The sequence below is a fragment of the Camelus dromedarius genome, chromosome 2 (genome assembly GCF_036321535.1).
Source record: "Camelus dromedarius isolate mCamDro1 chromosome 2, mCamDro1.pat, whole genome shotgun sequence".
Taxonomy (NCBI): Eukaryota; Metazoa; Chordata; class Mammalia; order Artiodactyla; family Camelidae; genus Camelus; species Camelus dromedarius.
The window spans coordinates 118973984-118999177 of record NC_087437.1 but is presented as its reverse complement, the minus strand read 5'-3'; the positions used below and the strand labels follow the sequence as shown (position 1 = coordinate 118999177).

Sequence of the window (25194 nt, the reverse complement as noted above, 5' to 3'; positions counted from 1 at the left end):
AGGACGTGATGGATGGCGGCAGCTGAAGCCTAGGTTGCCCTGGGACCTTCAGGCTGTCCTTCAGGTTAGACTTCAGAACCCTGAGGCGTTTGCAGGCTTGGATCTGGGTTTGCTTCCATAGCTGCCACAGCCTTAGAGTCTTATCCGTCTAATGGCCTCTTTGTTGAATTAATTTAACACCCGCTGGGGGACAGCTGGTCTCCAAGATGGCTCTGGCCCTTCCACCTGATGAGGACCTCCCGGTTCCTCTAGGACAAGCCTCTGGCCCAGGCCGGCCTCTCGGGCTGTGACCCAGATGGCCGCACAGGACCCCCGCAGTGGCACCCCCAGGGTCCCAAGCTCCATGTGCCCCTGCCCAGCATGGCAGTCTGCACTCCCTACCCTCTTCACTTTGTCCAGTAGAAGTATTCACGTGCCCAGGAAAGGTCTCCGCACTGTCCTGGGAAGGAGACGGCAGCATCTCCATCCGGGAGTGCTCTGCCCCACCCTCCCTGCCCAAAGGGCAGGGTGGCCCCAGCGTCCTTGGATACTGCATACTGGATACAACCAAACAGTGAGCTCACCGTGCCCCAGGCACGTGCACGGAGGGCTGGATTCCCACTGCCTCCAGCCCATCTGCTCATCCTCTCGGGGAGCAGGCGGCTCTCTGCAGGGGCTCCGTCCCCTGACTTCATCTCTGAGCTCTCCTGCTGATCTTGCTGTGTTCCGATGCCTCTGTCAAATGCACGTCTCGGGGGGGGGGGGTTGTGAGGTGCAGGTGCCCTGCAGTGAGGCTTGCCCGAGGCTGTGGGTGGTCCTGGCTCACGGGCTCATCTGTGTCCCTCGGGGGCCAGGCAGGTACTGTGCGACGGGCAGTTGTGAGGACCAGCACTGCTCCCCTGGGACTGCTGTGACAAAGCTCCACAATCCGGGGGCTTAGTCAGCAGAAACCTACTCTCACAATCTGGCGGCCGGAATCCAAAGTCAAGGCGTCAGCAGGGCCGTGCTCCCTCTGAGGGCTCCGGGCGGATCCTTCCTGCCTCTTCCAGATGCTGGGGGCTGCCAGCATCCTTGGCTGTGGCTTCCTCACTGCTTCTCTGCATCTGTGTGTCTCCCGTTTCCCACAGGGGCACCAGTCATTGGGTTAGTGCCGGCCCTATCCAGCCTGACAGCATCTCAACTTAATTATACCTGCGTGGATCCTATTTCCAAATAAGGTCATTCTTCACAAGTAGAATAAAAAAAGGGAGAGAGAGGATAAGGGGAGAAGAAAGCTGGGGAAAGGTAAAATAAAACGGAAGAGAAATGTCCATGAGTTTGAAGGCAGCAGTGATGGTGACAAGAGGTGAGGGCAGGAAGGAGGTTCTGGAGGTGAAGGGAGCTGACTCTTCACATGAAGCCCTTTCAGTGTGCTGGGCATTGTTTGAGAGCGTTACAGAACCGCTGGTCTAGCCTTCACAACAGCCCTGCCAGTGGTTATCATCATCTCCACTTTCTCTGCTGGCAAAGGGAGGCACAGAGAGGTTGCGTGACTTGCCCAAGGTCACACAGCCAGTAGTGACAGACTTGGGACTCAAACCCAGGGAGTTATCCTCTTGACCCCTCAGCTTGGCATGGGGTGGCGATGGGAGGTTTGGTGAGTCCTTGAGCCCCCCACTCCCCTCGCTTCCCTGTGGGAGGGACAGCGGAGCTGGGACTGCCTTGGGGCAGAGGCTGGGGCTGGCGAGGGGGCTACTCCACCACCACGTGGCCGTACCGGACATCTCAGAGGGGCAGCTTCATAGGGCTAAGGATTTATTTTCATTTTTCAAAACAAACATGGATGGTCTATGTAATAGGATGACAATATTTTGCAGCCTTTGAAGATAGAAGTCTCAGAAGACGTTTTGAACTTCGAGGAGGCACCCCTGGGCCAAAGGTGCCCAGGATGCGTGTAGGATGTTCCCAGCGTTAGGGGCGTGTGGGCCGGTGGAGAAATTTGAGGAATGACTCGGGTTAACCCTCTTCATTTTAGAGCTGCAGGAACTCGCCTGGCGAAGTCAAGGGACTTTTCCAAGACATCTTTGTGAGTAATTGGTGGTTGATTTGTTTTTCTTTTTCTTCAAACATTCAGCTATTCTGTGCAGTCTCCTGAGGGCTTGGCCGGCGTCAGACCAGCTAACAATCAGATGCCAGGCCGGTGACTGGGCGGTCGGTGTGTGACCAAGCTGGGCGTGACCGCTCGGGAGACCACACCCCTTCTCCATCAGCCCCCGGCCTGGACACTCACTTGGGAAAGCCGTCTTCACCTGCTTGGCACAAGCGTCGGCAGGACTGTGGGTGGAGCTGGGGGAAGGTAGCCTGGCCCTTCCATACTCCAGATGCCCTCTTGTCCAGCACCGGGGTGGCCTCTGTGTTAGCCAGGAGGGGTTTTGTAATGTCTTTCCACTGTGAAAGGGGCAGAACAGGCCCCCAGAACTGCCCCGTTGATGTAAGGATCACTTTCCGCTGAAGGCACTCGCCGGCAGCAGGTGCAGGAAGGGCGCTCTGAGTCTCCCTCTCCTCCTCAAAGTGGGAGGTAGAGGTCCCCTGTGAGGGCGGCCCTCCCAGCACCAGGAGGACGGGGGGCTCTGCACAGGCCTCGTTCGAACGGCGCTCACGCTCCTCCCCACCACCGTGTATTTAGTTACTTTCCGGTATAAACGCATGTAGGTGTTGCTGCTTCTCGGGGCCTTCGTTTCCTTGTGAGGGTCCTGTGCCTGGTGAAAACTACATTGAATAAAAGTGTATGTGCTTCTCCTGTCAGTTCATCTTATTTCATTCGCAGGCCAGCCAGAGACCTGAGAGGGAGAAACAGGGTTCGCCCCCTACACCTGCATGGCCCCGGGCACTGATCGGGTGGACGGACACTGGCCGGGGTGCAGGAGCAGAGCCCCAGGGCCCCCAGAGGCCAGGGCTTACTTGCCTCCAGGGGGAGCACTTGGAGGGTCTTGGTGCAGGGGCCACCTAGGGACAGGTCCTGGAGTATTTCAGGGACAAGAGGCCCAGCCCTGCTGGCTGTCCTGCTGTCCACTGTCTCCATCCTCAGCTCCATTTGTTTGTGAATGTCTGCCCCTGGAGCAGCTCTCTGTGGTCCTAGCGCCCCTTCCACAGACCCTGGGGGACTTACCATCTCTAAAGAGCGGGACCAGCGCCAGTGCTCTGCAGGTATTGATAGACACGTGCTGAGTTGGGGAAGAGCGTTTCTGCTAGTGGCACATACACTCTGCAGGCCCAGGGCAGGTGTGGCTCTGTATGCATCAGCTATGGCTGCCTAACAAGTCAGCCCGGGGCACAGTGGCTCAGAACACCTGTCATCTCACAGGTTCCCCGGGGGAGGGGGGGGTCCAGGCACAGTGTGGGCAACCCCTCTTCTTTGGAGCCTCCCCCAGGCTTGCAGTCCGGGTGCCCATTTGGGGCCCCAGCCATCTGAAGTTCCACTAGGGTGGATCTGCCTGGGCACTCTCTCAGCACTTGTGGGCAGGACCTGGCTCCTCTCGGGCTGGCTGTCAGCCTCAGGGCTTCACTGGCTGTTGGACAGAAGCTGCCCTATTCCTTGCCACGTGGACCAGGGCCTCCCTGATGCCGCTGCAGCGTCATTGGAGGGGGCAAGGTGGGAGCACAGTAGGCAAAGAGTCCCACAGGACGGGAGTCAGTCTTAAAACGTTCCATCATGCTTGCTACTTTCTGTCCCTTAGAAGCAAGTCACTAGGTCCAGCCCCCACGACAGGGGAGGGGATCACACAGGAGGTGAATGCCAAGAGGCAGGATCGCTGTTGGGGGCCGTCTTGGCGCCTGCACAGTGCAGCCCAGCCCATCAGGGCGGGCTGGCCGGAAGCAGCAGCACTGACGGACACGCACCAACTGCTAATTTTGTGTCAGCCTTTGCTCAGGGCTGTATGTTAATCACCTCCAACTTCAGGATGTCCCGCCCTACAACGTGGAGACTTGGAGAAGGTGAGTGACTTTCCCCTTTGAGGGACAAAGCTTGGTGCTGACCCAGACCCTCTGGCTGCACAGGCTCAGTCTTCTGGCTGCTCAGTCTTACTCATCCTTTCTCAGAGTTGAGTGGTTTACTCTAAGCAGGCTTCCTGGAGGAGGAGGAAGCAGTGGGCACAATATGACGGAGGCCAAGGACAGTGGCCTGCTGACTTTAATGAAGAATGCTCTTGTTGGGGAAAAGCCGAGCGCCGAGGTTAAGTTGTCCTGACCTCGGTCGCAGGTTTTTGGTGCTGAGGAGGGGGGCAGAGGTATGTCCTCGGGCTGCTGGTTCCATTTGAACATTCTGGAAAACTGCCAGGGTTGACTCTTGGCAAAGTGACCCACAGCCTGGGTTTGCAGGTGACCGAACACTGAAGAACAAGCCAGCTGCTGTGACAACCCTCCAGCGGTCCCCTCAGTGTGGGGCGTCTCTGGGGCTGTGACATTCACCTCTCCCTGGGCTCTTTTGCACACAGGCAGGATGAGTCACAAATGCAAGACAAACAGCTGCACAGAGACGGGGACAAAGGCCTTGGCATCTGCGTGGCCCGTCCTGCAGGGGCCTGACCCCTTTTTTTGCCAGAACCTCGTCTCTTCCAGGAACTGACACCACTGTGAAGGCAGTGCCTGCCCACAAGCCCAGATCGGTGCATCTTTTTTCCGTCTGCGGGCCTGTCTTTCTGTCTGGGGGTCTGCACATTGCAGGTGAATGATGACCCTGTTAGAAGTCAGATTCTTCTCTGTTTTTCTTGCTCTGGTTCAATAAGCAGGAGCAAAGGGATCACGCTTGGTGCCAAAAAGCCCTGAAGGAGGTCGTGTTGATGGGAATTGTTAACTGAAATAAAACTCACAGCCTAGAAGTTGAGAATTATGTTTTATTCGAGGACTGAGGACTTAAACCAGGAAGACAGGCTCTCAGAATGCTCGGAGGGACTGCTCCAAAGAGATTAGGGAGGAGCCAGGATATATAGGGGCTTTTTGCAACAAATACCACCTAGTTGAAACATCAAAAGATTACCGTTAATTAAGAAAAACCAGACATCTCAAGTTAAGGAATTTAGGGCTTTCCTATGTATGAGAAGATGCAAGAGTCTGGGCCACTGAAATCACTCCTTTGATCTGCACCTCAGCTCTCTAGGGCCAGCGTCCTGCTTTTCTCCATCCTGAGTCCCCTCTGGGTGCACAGTCAGGAGTGGCTACAGTGGCTGATGGCTTGACGGCCACAACATCCTTTGTTTATTGAGATGGCGGGCAGCATTCTTCACCCACATGCCTAGAACTGTGAGTTTGGGAAAGTGCCTGACATTTCCTCTGCGTGAACCTTTGGGTGGCTTTTCTCTCTCTCTTCTCTTTTCTTTTCTTTTCTTTTCTTTTCTTTTTTTTCTTTCTTTCTTTCTTTCTTTCTTTCTTTCTTTCTTTCTTTCTTTCTTTCTCTCTTTCTTTCTTTCTCTCTTTCTTTCTCTCTTTCTTTCTCTCTTTCTCTCTCTCTTTCTCTCTCTCTTTCTTTCTTTCTCTCTTTCTCTCTTTCTTTCTTTCTCTTTCTCTCTTTCTTTCCTTTTTTTTTTGTCTGCCAATTTACCATGGGAGGACAGCAGCCAAACTAACTTTCCCAAGGGCATACCTTAAAGTTTCCAAGACACCTGAGTCTCAGGGAAAGCAAAGGCTTATCTAGGATTATTTACCTGGTGATAGAAACGGCTCTTTGAAAAGTCTTTCTACCACCGCGTCAACAGTAACTCTTAGTTAAAATGTAAATTATTAACACATTCTTATAGAAAAAGACACAGAAGGCCCATTAATGGTATACCCTAGTTACCTCCACAATATTATTTTCCGGTTGCTTAATATACTTACAAAGCAGAAAAGCTACAAATGTCAGGGAGCCCGGCCAGCAGAGATCACATTTGCATGGCAGCTTTGCAGATTAGACAGTAAATGGAGCGGCTCATATTTCAAAGAGCTTTCTTAACACCTATTGTCCTCTTGCCCAAGGAATCTTGCAGGTTTAGGAAGAAAGATTCTTTTAGAGAACTGAAAAATTTTGTGCCAGGCAGACCCCTTCCCAAAGCCACACTAGAAGTCCCTTTTCTGCCCCTTGGTGACTTTGTAGCACTCGTTTTCCTTTAAGGCAGGTTGTCACCTCCCCAGTCCGTGTGCTAATAATCAACCAGAGTTAAGTGTCACAGGAGTGGAATCGAATAGTCCAAGGACGTCATTGCCTCTCTCCGGTTGCTAAGCAACACCTCCTTCGCGGAGGTGGACAAAACAGGTTGGGGGAGATACCAGAAAACAAGCCTTCCTATTCCAGGTCGGCCCCACTGCCCCCTGGAAGGGGACAAGACAAGGGAGCCTCTCTCGGGGCCACCTACTCAAGAGGCATCCTTGTCCTGCCTTCTCCAGAGTCCTCGATACAGTGGAACGGGACCGCGAAGCCCCTGGGTGCGGCTGATGTGCGCTACCAAGCCTAATGCCCGGAGGAATTCTGCCGCGCCCGCTGTCTCATCCTCCGCCCCGACCCGGGGACGCTCTCCGAGTGTGGGCGGCTCCGTGCTCCATCCGTTTCCCGGGTTCCAGCTGAGAAATATCGCTCAGCCACGGGGAGGCTCGGGACCCCCAGATTCACTGGCCACAGGTGTCAGGCCCTTGCAGCGCCGCCAGCCGGGTGGGATGCTGCCGCAGCCTGTGCACGAGGAGACGTTTACATTCAGTCCCCTGCGCCGTCTAGACTCCGCGGGGCAGAAGGTGGTGCGGGAGATGGACGATGTGATCAGTTTTCCTGGGGCCGGACACAGCAGACTCTGGACTCCATCCCGGCCCTGCTGTGTAGACACTGAGTGCAGCCCTGGGCGGGAGCCTTTCCCGCTGTGTTCTCTTGCTTAAAAGGTGGACATTTTCTCCTAGGAACCAGCCCAGCAGGAATGCTTGCACAAGGACACATGTAAAGGGTGTTTACCGTCGCATTGCTTGTAATAGTGTTGACTGAAAAAAAAAAAAAGGCACAGCATAAAAGTTGAGAGTTATGCTTTATTTGGCGGACATTTCTGAGGACTTGAGCCCAGACAAGGCTCTCAGGTCGCTCTGACGGCTGGCTCCGAAGAGGCAGAGGAGGAACCAGGATATACAGGCGTTTTGCCACAAAAACCAGGTAGTCAGAACATCAAGAAATTAGTGTCAATTAAAGAAAACCAGGCATCTTAAGTTAAGGAGTTTAGGGCTTTTCTGTGTGTGGGAAGATGCAAAAGTCTGGGCTCACTGAGACCACTCCTTCGATGTGCACCTGGCTGTCTGGGGCCAGTGGCCCGTTCTCTCCCATCCTGAGCCCCTCAGGGGACGCCGCTAGGGGCGGCTGCAGAGGCCGGGCTGCCTGCCTGTCTCCAGCCTGAGTCCCCTCCTGCTCACCACTGGGGACGGCAGTAGTGGCTGATGACTTGATGGCCACAGCGCCCTTTGTTTACTGATGTGGCTGCAATATTTTTCATTCACAATGGCAACAACAGCAAAAAGGAGCCTAGATGAAGACTGTTAACAGCGGAAAGGTGCCATTGCACCATGTCTGTGCGAGGAGCTGCTGCTCGGGCGTTAAGAAGGGCGGGGTAGCTCTATTCCTGTGGACGAGGGAAGAAGGCCTTGATGTGTTACTTGTTCAAACGAGGCTCCAATAAAGCACACTGCTGATGCTTCTCTGAAGCCCCTTCTGATTTACAGTAATTCTTACAGCGTCTACTTGTTAAAGAAATCCAGGGATTTGTCCAGGAGATTTTTCGGCATTTTGGATCAGGTTGTTTGAGTCTTCAGATGTTCTTTAAAAAAATTCCTCCATCTCCTGTATTTCCTGTAAAACGGGAGAAGATCTACGGATGGGCTGAAATGCAGGTTCAGCTCCTTCGGCGAGGATGCTTCCCAGGAGCTTTGTTCTTCCAAGAGCGCCTGTCACATGGAGAGGCCAGTGGTGTCTGGGTGCCTTGGTTTGGGGGATGGCTGTTGAGGTCGACCCCTGGGGCAACTGCTGTCAACCTTCTCAGTTTCAGCAGCCACTGAAAATCTGGGTTTAGATCCATTATGTCACTGGGCTTTGCAAGATGCAACTGTCGCCCATTTCCTCTACATTTAGAAGCTGGAGTTCTATAAAGAAGCATTTTGGGGGAGGGTGTAGCTCAGTGGTAAAATGCATGGCTAGCATGCACGAGGTCCTGGGTTCAACCCCTAGTACCTCCGTTAAATTAAAAAAATACATATACCTAATTACCTACCCCCCAAATTTTTTTAATTAAAAAAATACTAATTAATATGTACATAAAATAGATAAACAACAAGTTCATACAGTATAGCACAGGGAAATATATTCAATATCTTGTAGTAACTTATGGTGAAAAAGAATATGAAAACAAATGTATGTATGTTCACGTATGACTGAAGCATTATGTTGTACACCAGAAATTGCCACAACATTGTAAACTGACTATACTTCAATACAAATGTGTATGTATTAAAGATAAGAAAAAAAGAAGCACTTTCCTTCAATGCCTATTTGTTTACACTAAAATGCTCTTTTTATAGGAAAGACCAGATACCTGATTTATTCTGTCCTTTTTATTAGTTTTCAGAATAACCGTCTTAGTAACTTCTGTAGTACCTCGTTTGGAGAATGGAATGACCCCTTTGGTGGGCGCCAGTGGAAGCCCCTGCAGGCTGACTCCTGTGTCCTTTTGACACCGTCTCAGCAGTCTTTGATAGCTTCTTTGCTTCGGAGCTCAAGATGGCTCAGACTCATTGTGCTTATCTCTTGCCCCAGAAGCCTGCCATCCCTCCAGGGATCATCTGGCCCTTTTCAGTGGGAAATGAGATTTAGCAACCACAGCTGGGGTCCTGGGGCACTCACTGCTAACGGGCTGTCATTGCTTCAAGGTCCTTTGCTGCAGACGGAGGTGCTGAGATATTAGGTTTATTAGGGAGCTCTCTTGGGATCAACATCTGTGGAGTGGAAGGGAGCAGGATTGAACTCAGGCAGAGCTGGGCTGTGATGAATTCAGTGACCTCAGAGAGAGATCTCAAGCTGGGAGTGTCTGTTAGAGCTGCCCTGAGTTGGGGCCCCAGACCAGGCCTTTATTGCCCTGGATCAGTGATTACATGTGAGTCCCCTGGGAAGGGGGCCTGACCTTGGTGAAGACAGCTGTCTCAGGCAATTCCTGGAAAGGGATGACAGCTGACATCAAACACCTGCCTTCTAATTTTTCTAATTCTGTCTTCAGCTGTGTCTAATATTCTGTTTGACGTATCCACTGAGTTTTTAATTTCCAATACTTGACTTTTTTATTTGTAGAAGTTTTATTTGTTTCTCCTGATGTCTGTTTCTTTCTTTTATTTTAATAGACTTTCACTTTGTTCTCATAATGCTCTTTTATTTCTTTAAATAAAAATAAATAAATAAAAATAGATTTTTTCCTCTTACAGTCACTGTGCTGTGCATCACATCCCCAGGACATATTTATTTTATAACTGGATATTTGTACCTTTTGATTCCCTTTGCCTATCCCCTCCCCCTACCTCTGACAACCACCAGTCTGTTCACTGTATCTATGCATTTGTTTTCTTCTTAGACTGTATGTATAAGTGAGATTATACAGTATTTGTCTTTCTGTCTGACTTATTTCACTACTCATAGTTATTTTAAAATTCCAACCTGACAGCTCCAACCTCTGGGTCACTTGGAGTCTAGTTGTGTTGATTGCTTTGTCTCTTGACAGTGGATTTATTACCACCCGCCCCCCCCCCCGCTTTTTTGTATGTCTTCCTTGTTGAATCTCAGATATCATGTGTTCATTTCAATGGACATAAAGTGTTTCCTTCTGGGAATGGCCGTGTCTCTTCTGTAAGGCATCAATGTGTTGGAGGGAGGTTTGAATCAACCTGCTCAGGTGTTGGCCTCAGTTTGGGACTTTCAGGGTACCAGCAACTTCAGATTCCAGTGGGGATGCCAGTGTCTTGTGCTTAGGACAAGGGCTGGGGGACACAATGTTTTGCTCTGCCCTATGTTTTCAGCTGGCCCTGCTTGCCTGGCACACAGAAGGGACCTCTACACGTATCTGCCTTTCCCCGGTGGAGACTGACACAGTTCAGGCAGCTGCGCTGGCCGGGCTGGAGTCGGGAGCCAGGAGGGCTCTCTGGTCCTGGTCCAGGGCCAGCCTTGGCAGGCCCTGTGTGCTCGGGGATTGGAGGGTGAGGCTTTCTCAGACTTCCTGCCTCTTCTCCTGGGACATCCAGCCTCCCCTTTGTAAGTGTGGTGGGTTTGTGTGGGTGTTTCTGGCCCTCCCTGTGTAGTCATCCTTTAGGGACCAGGTGGGACCCAGGCCTGTTTCCCGTCCGCCACTCAGAGGGAGGGAAGTCCTCCCCCACCCACGGCATGAGCCTCGAGGGGTGGACATGGGGGCACACCTTCCTGACCCTCCACTCACCAAGGCCCCCCACCCCAGCTGGGCCGCCAGGAGGAGGCTCTGCGAGGGGCCTCTGCGCTGTGCTTTGTTCATACCTCCAAGGAGAAACTTCAAAGTATGTGATGATAGAAAGTGAGGATGATCATACTAAGTGAAGTAAGTCAGACAGAGAAAGACAAATGTCATATGATGTCCCTTATATGTGGAATCTAAAAAAAAGGTACAAATTTATTTATAAACCAGACATAAATTCATAGACAAAGAAAAAAACTGTGGTTACTAGAGGGGAAAAGGAGGGGCAGGGATAGATCAGAAGTTTGGGATTAATAGATATACATTACCATATATAAAATAGATAAACAACAAGGACCTACTGTGCAGCACAAGGAGCTCTATTCAATTTCTTGTAGTAAGTTGTAATGGAAAAGAAACAGGAAAAAAAAGTATGTGTATGTATCACTGAATCGCTTTGCTGTTTATCTGAAATTAACATTTTAAATTGATAATACTTCAATAAGAATTAAAAAAAATGGAGGGACACACTGCATTGAGAAAGCATGATTTATTTGTCACACATGGGGTGTGGCTTCCTGCCGGAGACAGAGAGGGACCCTGGGAACCAGGGCTTCCAGAGGGGATGCGCAGATTCATAGAAGGATCCAGATCATCCTGCCACGTTCTCGCCCCAGAGTTCAGAGGGTTGGTTCATCATGCGTTTTTCATCTGCCACGTGCAGAACCTGGAGGCCCATGGAGGACTCGTTCTGGGAGGGGCACAGGTATGAACTCATCTGCACAGGGGGCAGCTGGGAGGAGGCTCACGGTCAAAGGCACGAGGGGGTGCTACAGGAGGTGGGTCTGCAGACCAGGGTGGGGCAGGGGGGCTGGTAGCACCCGGAGGACTGGCAGGAGGGGGCCACATACACGACCTGTTTGTAGCTCACGGGCACACGCACAAAGGACTGGCAGGAGGGGGCCACACCCACGGTGGGCTTGCAGCTCACGGGCAGGCACACGGGCCTGCAGCTCACGGGCACGCACACAGCTGGCTTACAGGTCAGGGGCACATAGCAGGACGCCTGGCAGGGCCTGGCCGTGCAGCAGGACGCCTGGCCGGAGCTGGGCACGTAGCAGGCAGCCGGGCAGCCGGAGGAGCAGCTGGTGTGGCACATGGTGGCTTAGGGCTGGGCTGGCGTCGGGAGGAGGGCGGTGATGTCTGCAGCCTCCCTGCCCGGGCGGCCTTTATACCCGGGCCGTGGGCGTCCCAGCAGCGCAGAAGCTCACCTGCTGACTTCCTCGAGGTTGTTGCCAACATCTTATTATCCTGGGACGCGCTTTCCTGTATTGTTCTTCACCACAAGTTAGTTTGGCTTTGAGGCCAATTCCTCCTCCTGTAAACAGGATGTTCTGGTCTGAATTTACGTGGGGTGTGTGCTGTTCCTCCGGCCATCACTGTGCGCAGCACACCCTTGCATGGACTCAGAGACGTAACCTCTTACTCCTTTAGGTCTCGTGATGTCAGCGAAGACTTTGAGGCAATACTGTATTTTGAGGGTTTTTTGCAGAGGAAAACGCCGAAGCGGGAGCCTGTGGGACAGCGCTGGCCTGCTGCCTGTGTGGGAGCGGAGCTCTGTGGGCACAGCCCGCCTGCGTGCTTAGCATCCGGGGCCGCTCCCCCGGCCACGCTGAGCTGTGCTGAGGGAGGCCGCGTGACCGCAGAGCCTGAGAGTCTCGCTCTCTGCCCTTTACAGAAAGTTTGCCGGCTCCTGCTTCATAGTAATCAGTATAAGAGCTGATTCGTTCATGCAACAAATTACACTACGTGCTGGCGAGGGAGATGCCCCCGCCGCCTGAGCCTTCCAGGGCAGTGAGCAAATGAGTGCATGAAACATTCATGCATGAGATGATTCCAGAGGGGCTGAGTCCCGGAAAGGACGGCAGGCTCAGCAGATGGAGAGAAGTGGGGAGCTGGTGGGTGGTGTGGGGGCCTCAGCGGGGAGGCGGCGCTGAGCTGGCTCTGCGTCCAGAGAAGGGGTCGGGGCGGCACTCCAGGCAGAGGCAGCCAGGGGGCTGTGAGGACAAGGCTGCAGAAACGGGCAGTTCCAGGGGCAGCGGGGAATCCCACAGCTCGGGCTGACAGGGTGCGGGGGCCGGTGGAGGATTCCGAATGTGGGAACCAAGGAGCAGGCGTCACCACCCTGGGCTGATAGAGGGAAGGCTCGGTGGACCTGAGGACACGTCAGTGGAAATCATCCAACCTGAAGAAGGGGGACAAGGAGCTAAGAAAGACGGGGAGGCCTGTGAGACAACATCAGAGAGGCTAACGTGCGAGTGATTTCTGCCCGGGGAGGAGAGGAGAATGACACTGAAGTATAACAGAACTGGGAAGAAACAGCAGACAAAATTCCCAAATTTGACTTTTTAAAAAAAAATTCCAATCGACAGATGCAAGAATCTCAGAGCACACGCCCAGGGCCCCAGCGCACGCGGCACAATGTGAGGACTGGGGACCCAGGGGGCTGACACCTTCAAGTGCCTGCTTCTCCGTCTCAGCGCTGAGACCGTGCACCCGTCATGGGCTCCTTCTGAATCGCCCTGAGGGACCGCCTGTGCACACGGGCCTCCCGCCGCCCCCGGGCGGTGGCAGGACTGGTCATCAATCAGTTACGAGGGGGTCCACGTGAAACACTTAACTCAGCCCCGGCTCGAAGCTGGAACCCCGTCGCTGTGATCATGGCAGTAGTGTGGCTGCAGCTCCCAGTGAGGAGCCCAGCCCTGTGGAAGAACCTTCTGGATCACTGAGTTTCCAAATCAAAGTGGGGGACACTGTGCTTGTGCGGACAGACACAGGGTCTTTACAACTGGGGAGGACCCTGAGAATATGATGTGAGACTTCTGTCCCCACATGATGGCCCTTCCCTATCCAACCCAGGCTCCAATTACAGATGTCACAGGACCACTGTGTCACTGGGTGCCTCCCGCTGAGAAGGAGCTTCCTGAACTGGGTCACTTCCACCGGGAACTCCAGGAAGAGACTGTGGAGAGGGACGAGGAGGAAAAACAGCAGGCAGCCAGGAGGAGGGCACTCACATGCCTTGTGGCCAGGATGCCATGGCCTGGGCATAAAGGTCACCCAGGGGAGGAGCCTCCAGACCAGCCCTGTACTCAGTCCTGACCCCACCTCAGCGCCTCACCAGGTGTCACACTAGCTGCTCTGCGGGCTGCCGGCCGGCCTGCCGTGTGCCCAGCCCCTGCCGGGAGACTTGCTATGTGTCACTGAGCAGCAGGCCTGTCGTGTGTGTGCCTGTGAGCTGCAAGCTGACCACACGCCTGCCCGTGAACTGCAAGCCCCTGTGTGTGTGGCCCCCTCCCGCCAGTCCTCCGGGTGCTGCCCGCCCTCCTGCCCCGCCCTGGTCTGCAGACCCATCCCCTGTGGTGTCCCTTCCTGCTGCTGAGCCCAGGCCCTGCCGGGACCCCTGCCCGTGTGTGGGTCAGAAGCAGCCAACTCTGAACTCCCAGGGGGCGGCCCAGACATCGTCCTCTCCACACCTTCCGTGCCCAACGAGACTGCGTCGCAGCGAGGCTGCTCGATCCCAGCTGGCCAGGCCGAGGGCCTCGTCCCCGGCGGGGTCACCTGCCCGGCGCCCACACCGGCTGGGGCGGCGTCCAGGCTCGGCAGCCTCCCGCACCGAAGGTCTAGTAAACGTCAGAGCGCGATGCTCGCGGAGCAGTGTCCCCCCCCCCACCACCGCCATTCCCTAAACTGCTTCCTCCAGGGGTGGTTCCCCCGGATTCTAGAAAATTCCTTTTACAGAGCAGGTCAGGTCACCAGATGGCCATGTGGGTGACCAAGCTCATGCCGAAGGTGAACTCCCAGCGCTCAGCAAGGGACCCAACTCTGTACCCTGACCTTACAAGACCAGTCCTCACCCTGCTCTGGGTGGACCGAGGGCATTAAGGTCCTGAACTTACCCCTTTTGTGTAAAATGTCCTTCTGTGCAGCATTGATAGGTGGCGCTCACACCACTAAATTAAACCCGGATGCTCTGCAGACACGCAGGGCTCCTCCCCCTCCCCGTGGGTGGGAAAGAGCCTGGCGGGGCGGGGAGGACTTCTGTGGTTCCCCAGGGATGCCATGTCCTGCCCTCAGGACCTGCGATACGTCCCCTTACACGGCAAAGCGACTTTGCGGACGGGAGTAAATTGAGGGCCGTGAGATGGGAGATGGTCTGAGTCCTCCAGGTGGGACTGATGGGGGGCGGGGAGATGGCCACAGAAGGGGAGGCCCCAGGAGGGGGAAGCAAGACTCGAGGCCACAAGCCGAGGATGCAGTGCCTCTAGAAGCTGAAAGGACGGGGGTCACACTCTGCCCTGGAGCCTCCGGGGGAGCCCGCCCTCTCACACCCCAGCTGTGGCCAGGAGACTCCCTTCCCATTCTGCCTCCACGGCTGGGGGACAACACTTTTGAGCTGCTTCAGCCACGTTCGTGGTCACTTTTACGGCAGCCACAGGACGGCCCGCTTCTCGGTGGCACAGCCCCCCACTTCCACACTCCGTCTGTGATCCTTCAACTGTGTGGTGACCTTCAGGGTTGTGGGTGGAAGTGGGGACACAAAGGGCAGGAAGGAGAGCCACGCGGGGGCTGCGGAGCCGGCTCCCCAGCCCTGCTGCCGGTCTCGGAGCCCATTCTCCCCCTCGGGGCTCTTCCTGCCCTGTGCCCCCAGCCAGGGGAAGAGCCCCTCCAGCCGGACCTTCCCTCCTCGGTCACTTGGAGGCTGATGGTCTTCCTGCCCAGGTCTGTCCTGCTCCAGGCTCTCTCCCATGGCCTGAGTCCACCCTGCCCTCTCTCCTGTGGGTCCACACCGGGGCCGCGGGGACTCTCGGGTGGCATCCCCCTTGGCCCACACCTGTGCCCCCTCCCCGAGCATCCAGCACAGATTCTCGGCATCACAGCCCGGGGCAGTGGTGGTCCTCCCTGCAGGGGACTCTGCTGCCCTCGTGGTGACCCCCTGGGAGCCCCCTCCCTTGCCTGCAGAGGATGTAAAGGCCCCACCTCCCTCCCTCAAGGACAGCTTTCTCCAAGGACATGCTCTCCAGGGCTCAGCACCCCAGGGCCTGGGTCCCTGACCCACAGGCACCCTCTTCTTAGCCTCTCCACCCTCTGCAACGGCCAGAGTTGGGGAGGGGCTGCAGCATCCTCTTTGGGCTATCATGCAAAGCATCCAGACTGGGCGGCTTCAACCGCACAAACGCATGGTCTCACAGTCTGGAGGCCAAGGTGTGGGAGGCTGGTCCCTTCCAAGGGCGGCAGGGAATCCGCTCCATCCCCTCTCCTGGTTCCCCATGTTTGCAGGCATCTCTGGTGTCCTTGGCTCCAGGCACCACCCTGATCCCCGCCTGCATCTTCTCCCGTCTTCCCTCTGTGCATGGCTCTGTGTCTGCAGCTTCCTTTTTTATAATGAGGACACGGTCATGTGACCTCTGGATTGGGTCCCACCTTCCAGGCCTCATTTTAACTTGATCAGATTTGCAAAGATGCCATTTCCAAGTAAGGTCATGTTCAGAGGTATTGGGATTAGGGCTCCAGCATGTCTTGTTCAGGGAACACGGTTCAGCCCATCACAGGGGCAGCTCGAAGCTGCAAGACTGGTCTGGCCCCTCCTTTGCACACCACATGGCTGTGCCATGGCTTCCTTTGTTCCAAGGAGAGTCCAGTTTGAGGCAGGCCACACTCCCATCCGGAACCACAGCGATCGCAGGAACACTGTGTGTGGGATGCCTGCGCTATTCCGGGAAGGGGAAACCTGGCCCAGAAACCGGGGGGGGGGGGGGGGGCTGCCCTAGGAAGTGCCAGCTCAGCCCCCGTGGTGTGAACACAGGCCCCTGCAGAGCGTGGGCGCTGGGCCACCCTGGGCACAGGGCCGGGGGCGGGGGCAGAGATGCCGGGAGGAGGCATCAGCCTCGGCAGAAGGAGGCACTGCCATGCCAGGGTGCCTGCGGGAGCTGTTTGGGAACTGAGAAATAGTCTAGGAGGTGCACCACGGGGAGGCCGCCCTGAGCGAAGCCACATATCTAGAAAGATGTCATTGTGATGTCACGTGATCCCCAGGATGTGACGTGCAGAGGGAATCCTTACAGCACCCACTATGCCCGGCACTTTCTCATCCTTCATTCAATTCAAATCAAACCTCCTCTCCAGCCCTGTTTTTTTTTTGTCTCCTGTATCCAAGCCAAGCCATTTGATGTCATGTCCTGGCCTTGCCCACGCCCTCCCGGACACTCCCAGGAGCTGCCTGCGCTGTCCACCAGATGGGAGGAAGGCTTCACGGTTTACTCTTGTTTCATGTGGTACCTTGGTGGGTGGCATCTGTGAGTGGCCATTGTCTACATCTCAGTCACGTGGATGACAAAGGTGTCACAGTGACCCTGATCTGGAGGGTCTCAGCATTTAGAATTGTCCTTGTGTTACAAACATGTGCTAAATAAACTCTCCAAAGTAAAGACACCGTCATCTCGACTGATTCTTTCCTTTCATTTATCTCATTTTATTAATGATGGCAGTTGACCTTTGACACATGGAATATAAGAACCCAACCATGCAGAAGAGGGCTCCCAGGGCCGGCAGTCCCCCCACGGCTGGGGGGTTTGAGGGTGGCATGTTCAGGTCCCCTCTAGGCAGCAGCTGTGTGTCCACCAACGAGAGAGGGGAGGTCCTGGTGCCAGCAGAGGGGCTCCGGGGCTCCTGAGAGAGGACAGCTGGGCTCAGGGTCAAAGCCAGAAGCTGGAGAGAGGCCGGCAGTATAGCCAGTCAGCAGCTGGACTTCTAGGCTGAGTCGGAGACACAGCAGGCCGAGCGGGAGCACCTGGGGTGGCAGAGCAGGGACACGCAGGAGGCCGGGCGGCAGCAGCTGGGCTGGCAGGAGGGGGCGGGGGCACAGCAGGCGGGTCTGCACACAGGGCGGCAGAGCAGGGACACACAGGAGGAGGGTCTGCAGCAGGACGAGGGGCAGGGGGTGGGCTCACAGCACACGGGCCTGCAGCACACGGGCGTGCAGCACACAGGCCTGCAGGAGACAGGTGTGCAGCACACGGGCCTGCAGCACACAGGCCTGCAGCAGAGGGGCGCACAGCAGTCCTGCTGGCAGGGGGAGGAGGTGCAGCAGGAGGGCTGGCAGCTAGACTGCGGGCAGCACAAGGCTGTGCAGGAGCTGGTGCAGCCTGATTGGCAGGTGCTGGGCTCACAGGTCAGCTGGCAGCAGGGGCTGGGCTCACAGCTCACTGGGGCGCAGAGGAGGGTCAGGCAGCGGGGCTCGCAGCAGCGGGGCTCACAGCAGCTCTCTGGGCAGTCGTCCACCTGCCAGGAGGAGCCGGTGCAGGAGTCACAGGAACCGGGCAGGCAGACCCGGCTGCCGTAGCTCAGGTCGCTGGAGCAGGTGGACAGGGCGGAAGCAGCCATGGTTGGGGTGTGAGGCTGGAGGAGGGTGTGAGTGTGAGTGTGTGAGTGTGTGTGTGAGTGTGAGGTGCTGGGGCTGTCAGCTTTTATACCCCTCCCGGGTGTGCGCGTTGCCCCAGCGGGAGGAGGCTCCCACGCCCTCCCTTCCGTGTTGATGTTTGGAGCTGGGCGCACGGGACCCTGTTTAGTGCTGGTGTGTTTTCTACAATTAGGTTTTACTCACTCAACACGTGAATATTTTGCAAGAATCTGTTTTCCCATCTGTTCTTTGGCTCCAGAAAACTTGTAGAGAACATATGAGGCAAGTTTCTGCCAAGTGTCATGTTCATGGAGGGGCTGGGCGTGAGACACGCTCCCGGCCACTATCAGCCCCTCCCCAACACCGCCTGCGCCTGTGTGACACCCTGACGGGGAGAGGTGCCCAGAGCTGTGGCAGCCAAACTACAAAGCACCTAAGAAGAAAGTTAAGAAGATAAGTTGGGAACAAAATAGTAAACCTGACCAATGGACACACACCTCGTATGTCCACTGGGACCCGAGAGAGCTGTGGGCAAGAAACTCAGGGCTGTAGAGTCTCCACTTCCCCTGGGTCAATCCAGCACTGATGTGATTTCAGTCAGAACCCAAAAGGAATCTTTTTGATGTGCAAATTGGAGATATTGAACTGCCAGAAAATATCGCAATATAAAATCAAAGAGTCTTTAAAACAGGGCGAGATACAAAAGCATCAAATACATCCTCAGTTCAGATCCCCAATTAGCATATAAAAAGCTACTCGATTTCATTAAAAATTAAAGCTTCTCAGATTAAAACATAAATGTTCCACCTGTAACACCAAGCAAGGTTTTCAGCGCCGGTAACGCCCTGTGCTGCTGTGAGTGGGGGTCTTGCTCTTAGAAATCGTTAGCAGGCGTGTGTGTGTGTGATAATGTACAATATTAAAGTTACCGTTTTAACCATTTGAAAGTGTTCAGTGCAGTGGCATTTGGTACAGTCATCCTTTTATGTGTTTGTTGGCTGTATGTCTTCTTTGGAGAAATGTCTATCGAAGTGCTTTGTCCATTTTAAATTGGGCTGTTCGTCTTTTTGTTGATGAATTACAGGAATTCTTTATGTATTCTGGATACAAGGCCCTTATCAGAATTATGATTTGCAAATATTTCCCCTCGTTCTGTGGCTTTCTATTTTACTCTCTTGATACTGTCCTTTGATATATAGAATTTTTTAGTTTTAATGAATTCTAATTTATCTATATTTTTTGTTGTTGCTTGTCCTTTTGGGCTTGTATCGAAAAAATTATTGCCAGATCTAAGGTCATGCAGATTTACCCCTATGTTTTCTTCTAATAGTGTTAGTGTTATAGCTTTATCTATTATAGCCAGGTCTTTGATCCATTTTGAGTTAAATTTTGTACATGGTGTGAGGTAGGGTTTGACTTCATTCTTTTGCATACGACTATCCAGTTCTCTCAAAGTCACTTTTAAAGAGACTATTCTTTTCCCATTGAATTGTCTTGACACCCTTGTTGAAAATCAGTTGACCAAAGACATGTAGGTTTATTTCTAGACCCTCAATTTTATTCCATCAATCTATATGTCTACCTTTATGCCATTACCACTGTTTTGATGACTGTAGCTCTGTGCTAAGTCTTATTTCTTCCTTTCACAATTTGGATGTCTTTTATTTCTTTTTCTTGCCTAATTGCTTTGGCAAGACCTTCTAGTATAATGTTTAATAGAAATGGTGAAAGTAGGCATCCTTGTCTTACTCTTGATTGTAAGGGGAAAGTTTTCAGTCTTTCACTTTTGAATATGGTGTTAGCTGTGGTTTCTTTCCTTTTCTTTTCTTTTCTTTTCTTTTTTTTTTTTTGTAATGCCCTATGTTATACTGAAGAACTTCCATTCTAGTCCTAGTTCGTTGAGTGTTTTTATGATAAAATATTGTCAGCTTTTGTCAAATGCTTTTTCTGCATCAATTGAGATGATCATGTGTTTTTTTCCCTTTCAGTTCTGTTAATGTGGTACATTATACTGATTGGTTTTCATATATTGAATTACTCTTGTGTTCCTAGGATAAATCCCACTTGGTTGTGGTGTATAATCCTTTTAATTTGCTGCTGTATTTGGTTTGATTGTATTTCGTTGAGGTTTTAAAAAATCTTCATCTCTAAGGAATATTAGTCTATAGTTTTCTTTTGTTGTCTTTGTCTCTAGCTTTGATATCAGGATAATGCTGACTTAACAGAATGAGCTAGAAAGTGTTCCCTCATCTTCTATTTTTTTTTTTTTTTTTTTTGGAAAACTTGATGCTAATTTTTCTATAGATGTTCAGTAGAATTCAGCTTGAAACTTCCTGGTCCTGGGCTTTTCTTTTGGGGGAGGGTTTTGACTGCTGATGTAATCTCATCACCTGTTTTATATGTGTTCAGATTACCTGTTTCTTCTTGAGTCGGTTCACTCACTTTAGATCCAAAGATACAAACAGATTGAAAGTGAAAGGATGAAAAAGATATACTTTGTGCAAAAGTAGCTGAAAGAAAGCTAGATGGCTATAATAAAATCAGACAAAATAGACTTGGAGTCAAATATTATTGTAAAAGACAAATAAGGGCACTAAATATTGATAAAAGATCAATTTACCAAGAAGCTATGACAATTATAAATACATATGCACCTAGCATCAGACCCTCAAAATATATGAAGCAAAAATTACAGAATTGAAGAAAGAAATAGACAGCTGCAGTATTACAATAACAGTTGCAGACTTTAAAAAGGCATCTCCACTAATAAAAAACGAAGTAATACAACTAGACCAAAGATCAGCAATGGCATAGAGGGCTTGAAGAATGCTGCAAACCAGCCAGACCTAACAGGCGTATACGAAACGCTCAGCTCAACAACAGCAGAACACGCATTTGTCTCAAGTCCACATGGGACATTCTCCAGATTAGATCATATGTTAGGCCACGAAACAAACCTCAAGCCATTTAAAAAGACTGAAATCACACGAAAATATCTTCTCTGATTACAATGGAAAGAAACTAGGAATCAATAACACAACAAAAACTGGAAAAATAACTCAATAAAAAAGCTTAAAAATAAAAAAAAAGTACTTAGAGCTGTGCCTGAAAAAACAGAAAGAAAGAAAAACTGGAAAATTCATAAATAGGTAGAAGTTAAACAACACACATTTAAACAACAAATAGATCAAAGAATAAATCACAAGGGAAATTAGAAAATACTTTGAGATGAATAAAAGTGAAAACACAACAAACCAATGCTTATGAGACATTGCAAAAACAATGCTCACAGGGAAATTTATAACTATCAACACTTAATTTAAAAAGAAAAAAGATTTAAATCAATAACCTAACTTTACACCTTAAGGAATCAGAAAAAGGAAAGCAGACTAAAGCCAGAGGTAACAAAAAGGAGGAAATAAATGTTGGAACACAGATTAATGAAACTGAGACTAGAAAATCAATAGTGAAACCCTAGAAATCAATCAGTGAACCAAAATTTGGTTCCTGAAAAGAGCTACAAAATTGACAAAACTTTGGCTAGACTGACTAAGGAAAAAAGAGAAGTCTCAAAACTACTAAAATCAGAAACAAAAACAGGTACATCTCTGCTGACCTTACATAAATAAAAACGATCACAGTTGCCCCTTGAACAACACAGCGGTTAATCCACATGGCCTTCTATTTCTGTGGTTTCTCTGCATCTGTGGATTCAAACAACCATGCATCAAGTAGTTCTGTTTCATTTACTGTTGAAAACTATCTGTGTATAAGTGGACCCACGCAGTTCAAGCCTACATTGTTCAAGGATCAACTGTCTGTGAGACTAGTATACATCAAAACATTAGAAAAGCTAGATACAATGGAGAAATACATGTAAACTCGCAAACTACCCGAACTGTCGACTTTCCTGGTGTTACTTCTTCATACGGCTTCAAGCTACTGTTTAGTGCCTTTTGATTTCAGCCTGAATTATCGTTTCTTGTAGGGCAGGTCTGCTAGCGATGAACTCTTTTGATTTTTATTTATTTGGAAATGTCTTAATTTTGCCTTCATTTCTGAAGAATGCATTTGTAGGGTACAGACTTTTTGGTTGACAGTGTTTCCTTTCAACATTTTAAACATGGCATCCTACTCCTTCTGGTCTCACAGTTTCTGATGAGAAATTGGCTGTTAACTTTCTCTTTTGCTGCTTTCTGTCTTTGAATAATTTAGTTATAATGTGTTTCAGTGTGGATATTTTCAAGTTTATTCTACTTGGAGTTCATTGAGCTTCTTGGATGTGTGGGTGCATAGCTTTCTTCAAGTGTGGGAAGCTTTTGGCCATTAGTCCTTCATATATTTTTTCTGCTCCTTCCTCTCTCTTCTCTACTTCTGGGACTCCTATTAAGTGTATGCTGGTGTGCTTGACTCTGTCCACAGGTCTCTTAAGTTCTGTTTATTTATCTTCATTCTTTTTTCCCCCATCTACTCCTCAGGCTGGAATATTTCAGTTGACCTAGTGTCACGTTCACTAATTCTCTCTTTCGCCTGCTTAAATGTGCTATTGAGCCCCTCTAGAGAAGTTTTCGTTTCACTTATTGTACTTTTCAACTCTGGAATTTCTATTTGGTTCCTTTTTATATTTTTCTTTATTGATATTCCTTATTTGGTGAGAGATTATTCTCTTGGTTTCCCTTAGTTCTTTGTTCACAGTTTTTTTTTTTAACTCAGAGACTATATTGAGAGAGTTTTGTCTAGTAAGCCCAATTCCTAGGTTTCCTCAAAAATGTATTCTACTAATTGCTTTTTTTACCCTGTGAATGGGCCATATTTTCTTCCTTCTTTGCATGTTTCATAATTTTTGTTGAAAAATGGACATTTTGAATATTATAATGTAATAATTCTGGATATCAGATTCTCCTCCCTCCCTCTCATTTGTTGTTGCTGATTGTTGTAGCTTGTAATTTATTTATAGTGACTTTTCTAAACATTTAAGTTCTTCTATTTTGCTGCAGTTTGTTTTTTCTTGATGAAGAATTCTTTGGTTGTTGTAAACATTTGACTGTTTTCTGGAGTTCAGATAAAGATGATTCTAATAGTTTTGCTAATTTCCTCAGTGTTTCTGTGAAGGAGTGGGCCCTTAGATTTCTCTATTTCCTATGTTTTTTCTGACATCACTCTTGGCAAGCACAATTTTGAGGGCATTGACAGGAGGGTGGAATTAAAATTACTTTGTTATTATAAGGTATTAACACTACCTGTGAGTTAGTGTAGTGTTATTTGAAAGTGAACTTGGATTAACTATAAATGTATATTGCAAACTCTACGATAACCACTAAAAAGGGGGGAGGAGAAGAAGTGTAACCAATATGCTAACAAAGAAGAGAAAAAGGAATCATATAAAATGCTCAGTTAAAACCACAAAAGGCAGGAAAAGAGTGGAAGATAAAAATAAAATCAAAGAACAAGGGCAATAAATGGAAAATATTAACAAATAAGACATTAATCCAACTACATCAAAAATCACTTGGCACATCAGTGGTCTAAATGCACCAATTGAAAGACCAATTGTCAGAGTGCAGCAAAAAATAAGAGCCAACTCTGTGTTATCTACCAGAATCTCATTTTAAATATAAAACCACACATAGAATAAAAGGAAATGGACGGAGAAAGACATACCATGTTACTGCTAATCAAAAGAAAGCAAGATTAGCTATAATAACTTCAAAGAAATCAGATTTCAAAGTAAGGAAAGCTATCAAAAATAAAGAAGGATATTACATAATGATAAAAAGGCCATCTCTCCAAGTGTATATAGCAATTATTAGCATATGAGCTCCTAGCAACAGAGCATCAAAACATGTGAGACAAAAATGGATAGAATGGCAAAGAGAAATAGATGAACCCACTATCAGAGCTGAGGATTCAACATCCTTCCATCAAAATGCACAGGTCCACAGGCAGAAAATCAGAACAGACATAGTAGGTGATACAAAGATATTTACTCTTTGTGTCCACTCCCACCTGTCCATCCACATGGCTGTTCCCAAGACTTCCTAGCTGCCAATCTTCCCATCTTTCTCCTTCCGAGCCATTTGCCACTGCCTATTAATCTATGTGCACTCTACCCTCAGACCATCTGTACCTCCCAAAGTTCTGCTCATTGGGAGGATTTTCCTGATCACTCTTTCCAGGCAATCCCTTAGGAGCACTGCCCCACCTGCCAAGCCTACTATTTATAAACCAAGCTTGTGCTTTTGCCCTCTCCAAAATCTGATTGTAAAAGATCTTCCATATGATTATAGTTGAGGGAAAGCTGCTGGTACAGCAATGGTAGGAGCCATTGGGGTCTAAGCTACCTGTTCATGCAACTTGCGTGGATCCCCTGGCCTCAGTCTAACCATGGGCTGCTGCTGGATCCTCCCAACCTTATGATTTGGTGGGTCTGACAGAACACAGCTCAGCATGGGCAGTTTTGGTGCATGGTGCTCAGATATTCTGTTTCTATCAGAGATGAGGACCTGCTTTTCAAAAGGTATATTCCCCCCTACTGCAGGTGGCATGGCCTTGCTCTGGAACCCCAGTGTCCTGAATTGTGAGCCTACCACTGGACCTTGTCACGAATCCATATAGTATCTTTTCCTACCACTGATAGTTTCAATACCATACAGTCTGCTGGCCCAGCAGGGCCAGCTCGCTCTGGACTTGAACTTGCTGCAGACTCCTTTTTTTAAGGCTTTACTCAAAGCTGACAGTCTTTGCGTTACCTCATATGTGGGTCAAATTCATGTTTCCAGGTATAGAATATGTGTTATCTTCATCATACAGTGCTGCCTGTCAGGCACTGCACTTCCTTCTTAGTGGTGAAAAATACAAGACACGGTAATTTACCCTTTACCTTGAAGGGGGTGTCCTAGCATGCCCCAGAATACTGGACTCTTGAACATTTTACTTCTGTGGCTGCTTTCTGAATCTCTGAAGAGTTTATCTCCAGTACTCTGGAACACATGTGTCTTACCAAAGCTCCCAACATACTAGCCACTTCTTGCTCATGAGGGTCCAGTAGTCTGACAGTAACGATCCAGGGGACCAGGGTGGCGTTCTGCAAGAGGTCTTGATGGTTCAGATCTGTTTTGATATGTTATGTCAGCTATAAATATATAGCTTCGCTTGTTTTTTTTTTATTTTTTATTGATTTATAATCATTTTACAATGTTGTGTCTCCTTCGCTTGTTTGATATGGATGTGAACTCTTTACGATCCTCTCCTATGATAGGGATGGAAAAGTATATGTCGACTAAAAAAAGGCACAACCAGAAGTTGAGAGTTATG

General features: G+C 50.2%; 2 protein-coding genes and 1 pseudogene across 2 annotated transcripts; 1 reads left to right on the top strand and 2 right to left on the bottom strand.

The window, feature by feature from the left end:
• Positions 1 to 10952: 10952 nt before the first annotated feature.
• LOC105101660 (keratin-associated protein 12-2-like) lies at positions 10953 to 11915 on the bottom strand. Its single transcript, XM_031446897.2, has one exon. The coding sequence runs from the start codon at positions 11578 to 11580 to the stop codon at positions 11233 to 11235; it is 348 nt and encodes a 115-aa protein (XP_031302757.2). The 5' UTR covers positions 11581 to 11915; the 3' UTR covers positions 10953 to 11232.
• Positions 11916 to 13141: 1226 nt separating this feature from the next.
• On the top strand, positions 13142 to 13863 carry LOC116152193 (keratin-associated protein 12-1-like; annotated as a pseudogene).
• Positions 13864 to 16969: 3106 nt separating this feature from the next.
• LOC116155354 (keratin-associated protein 10-12-like) lies at positions 16970 to 17928 on the bottom strand. Its single transcript, XM_031459906.2, has one exon. The coding sequence runs from the start codon at positions 17862 to 17864 to the stop codon at positions 17232 to 17234; it is 633 nt and encodes a 210-aa protein (XP_031315766.1). The 5' UTR covers positions 17865 to 17928; the 3' UTR covers positions 16970 to 17231.
• Between the last annotated feature and the right edge of the window lie 7266 nt (positions 17929 to 25194).

Bases quoted from the DNA above. Each gene is read 5' to 3' on its own strand.
- LOC105101660 (XM_031446897.2), bottom strand. From the start codon at position 11,580: ATGTGCCACACCAGCTGCTCCTCCGGCTGCCCGGCTGCCTGCTACGTG.
- LOC116155354 (XM_031459906.2), bottom strand. From the start codon at position 17,864: ATGGCTGCTTCCGCCCTGTCCACCTGCTCCAGCGACCTGAGCTACGGC.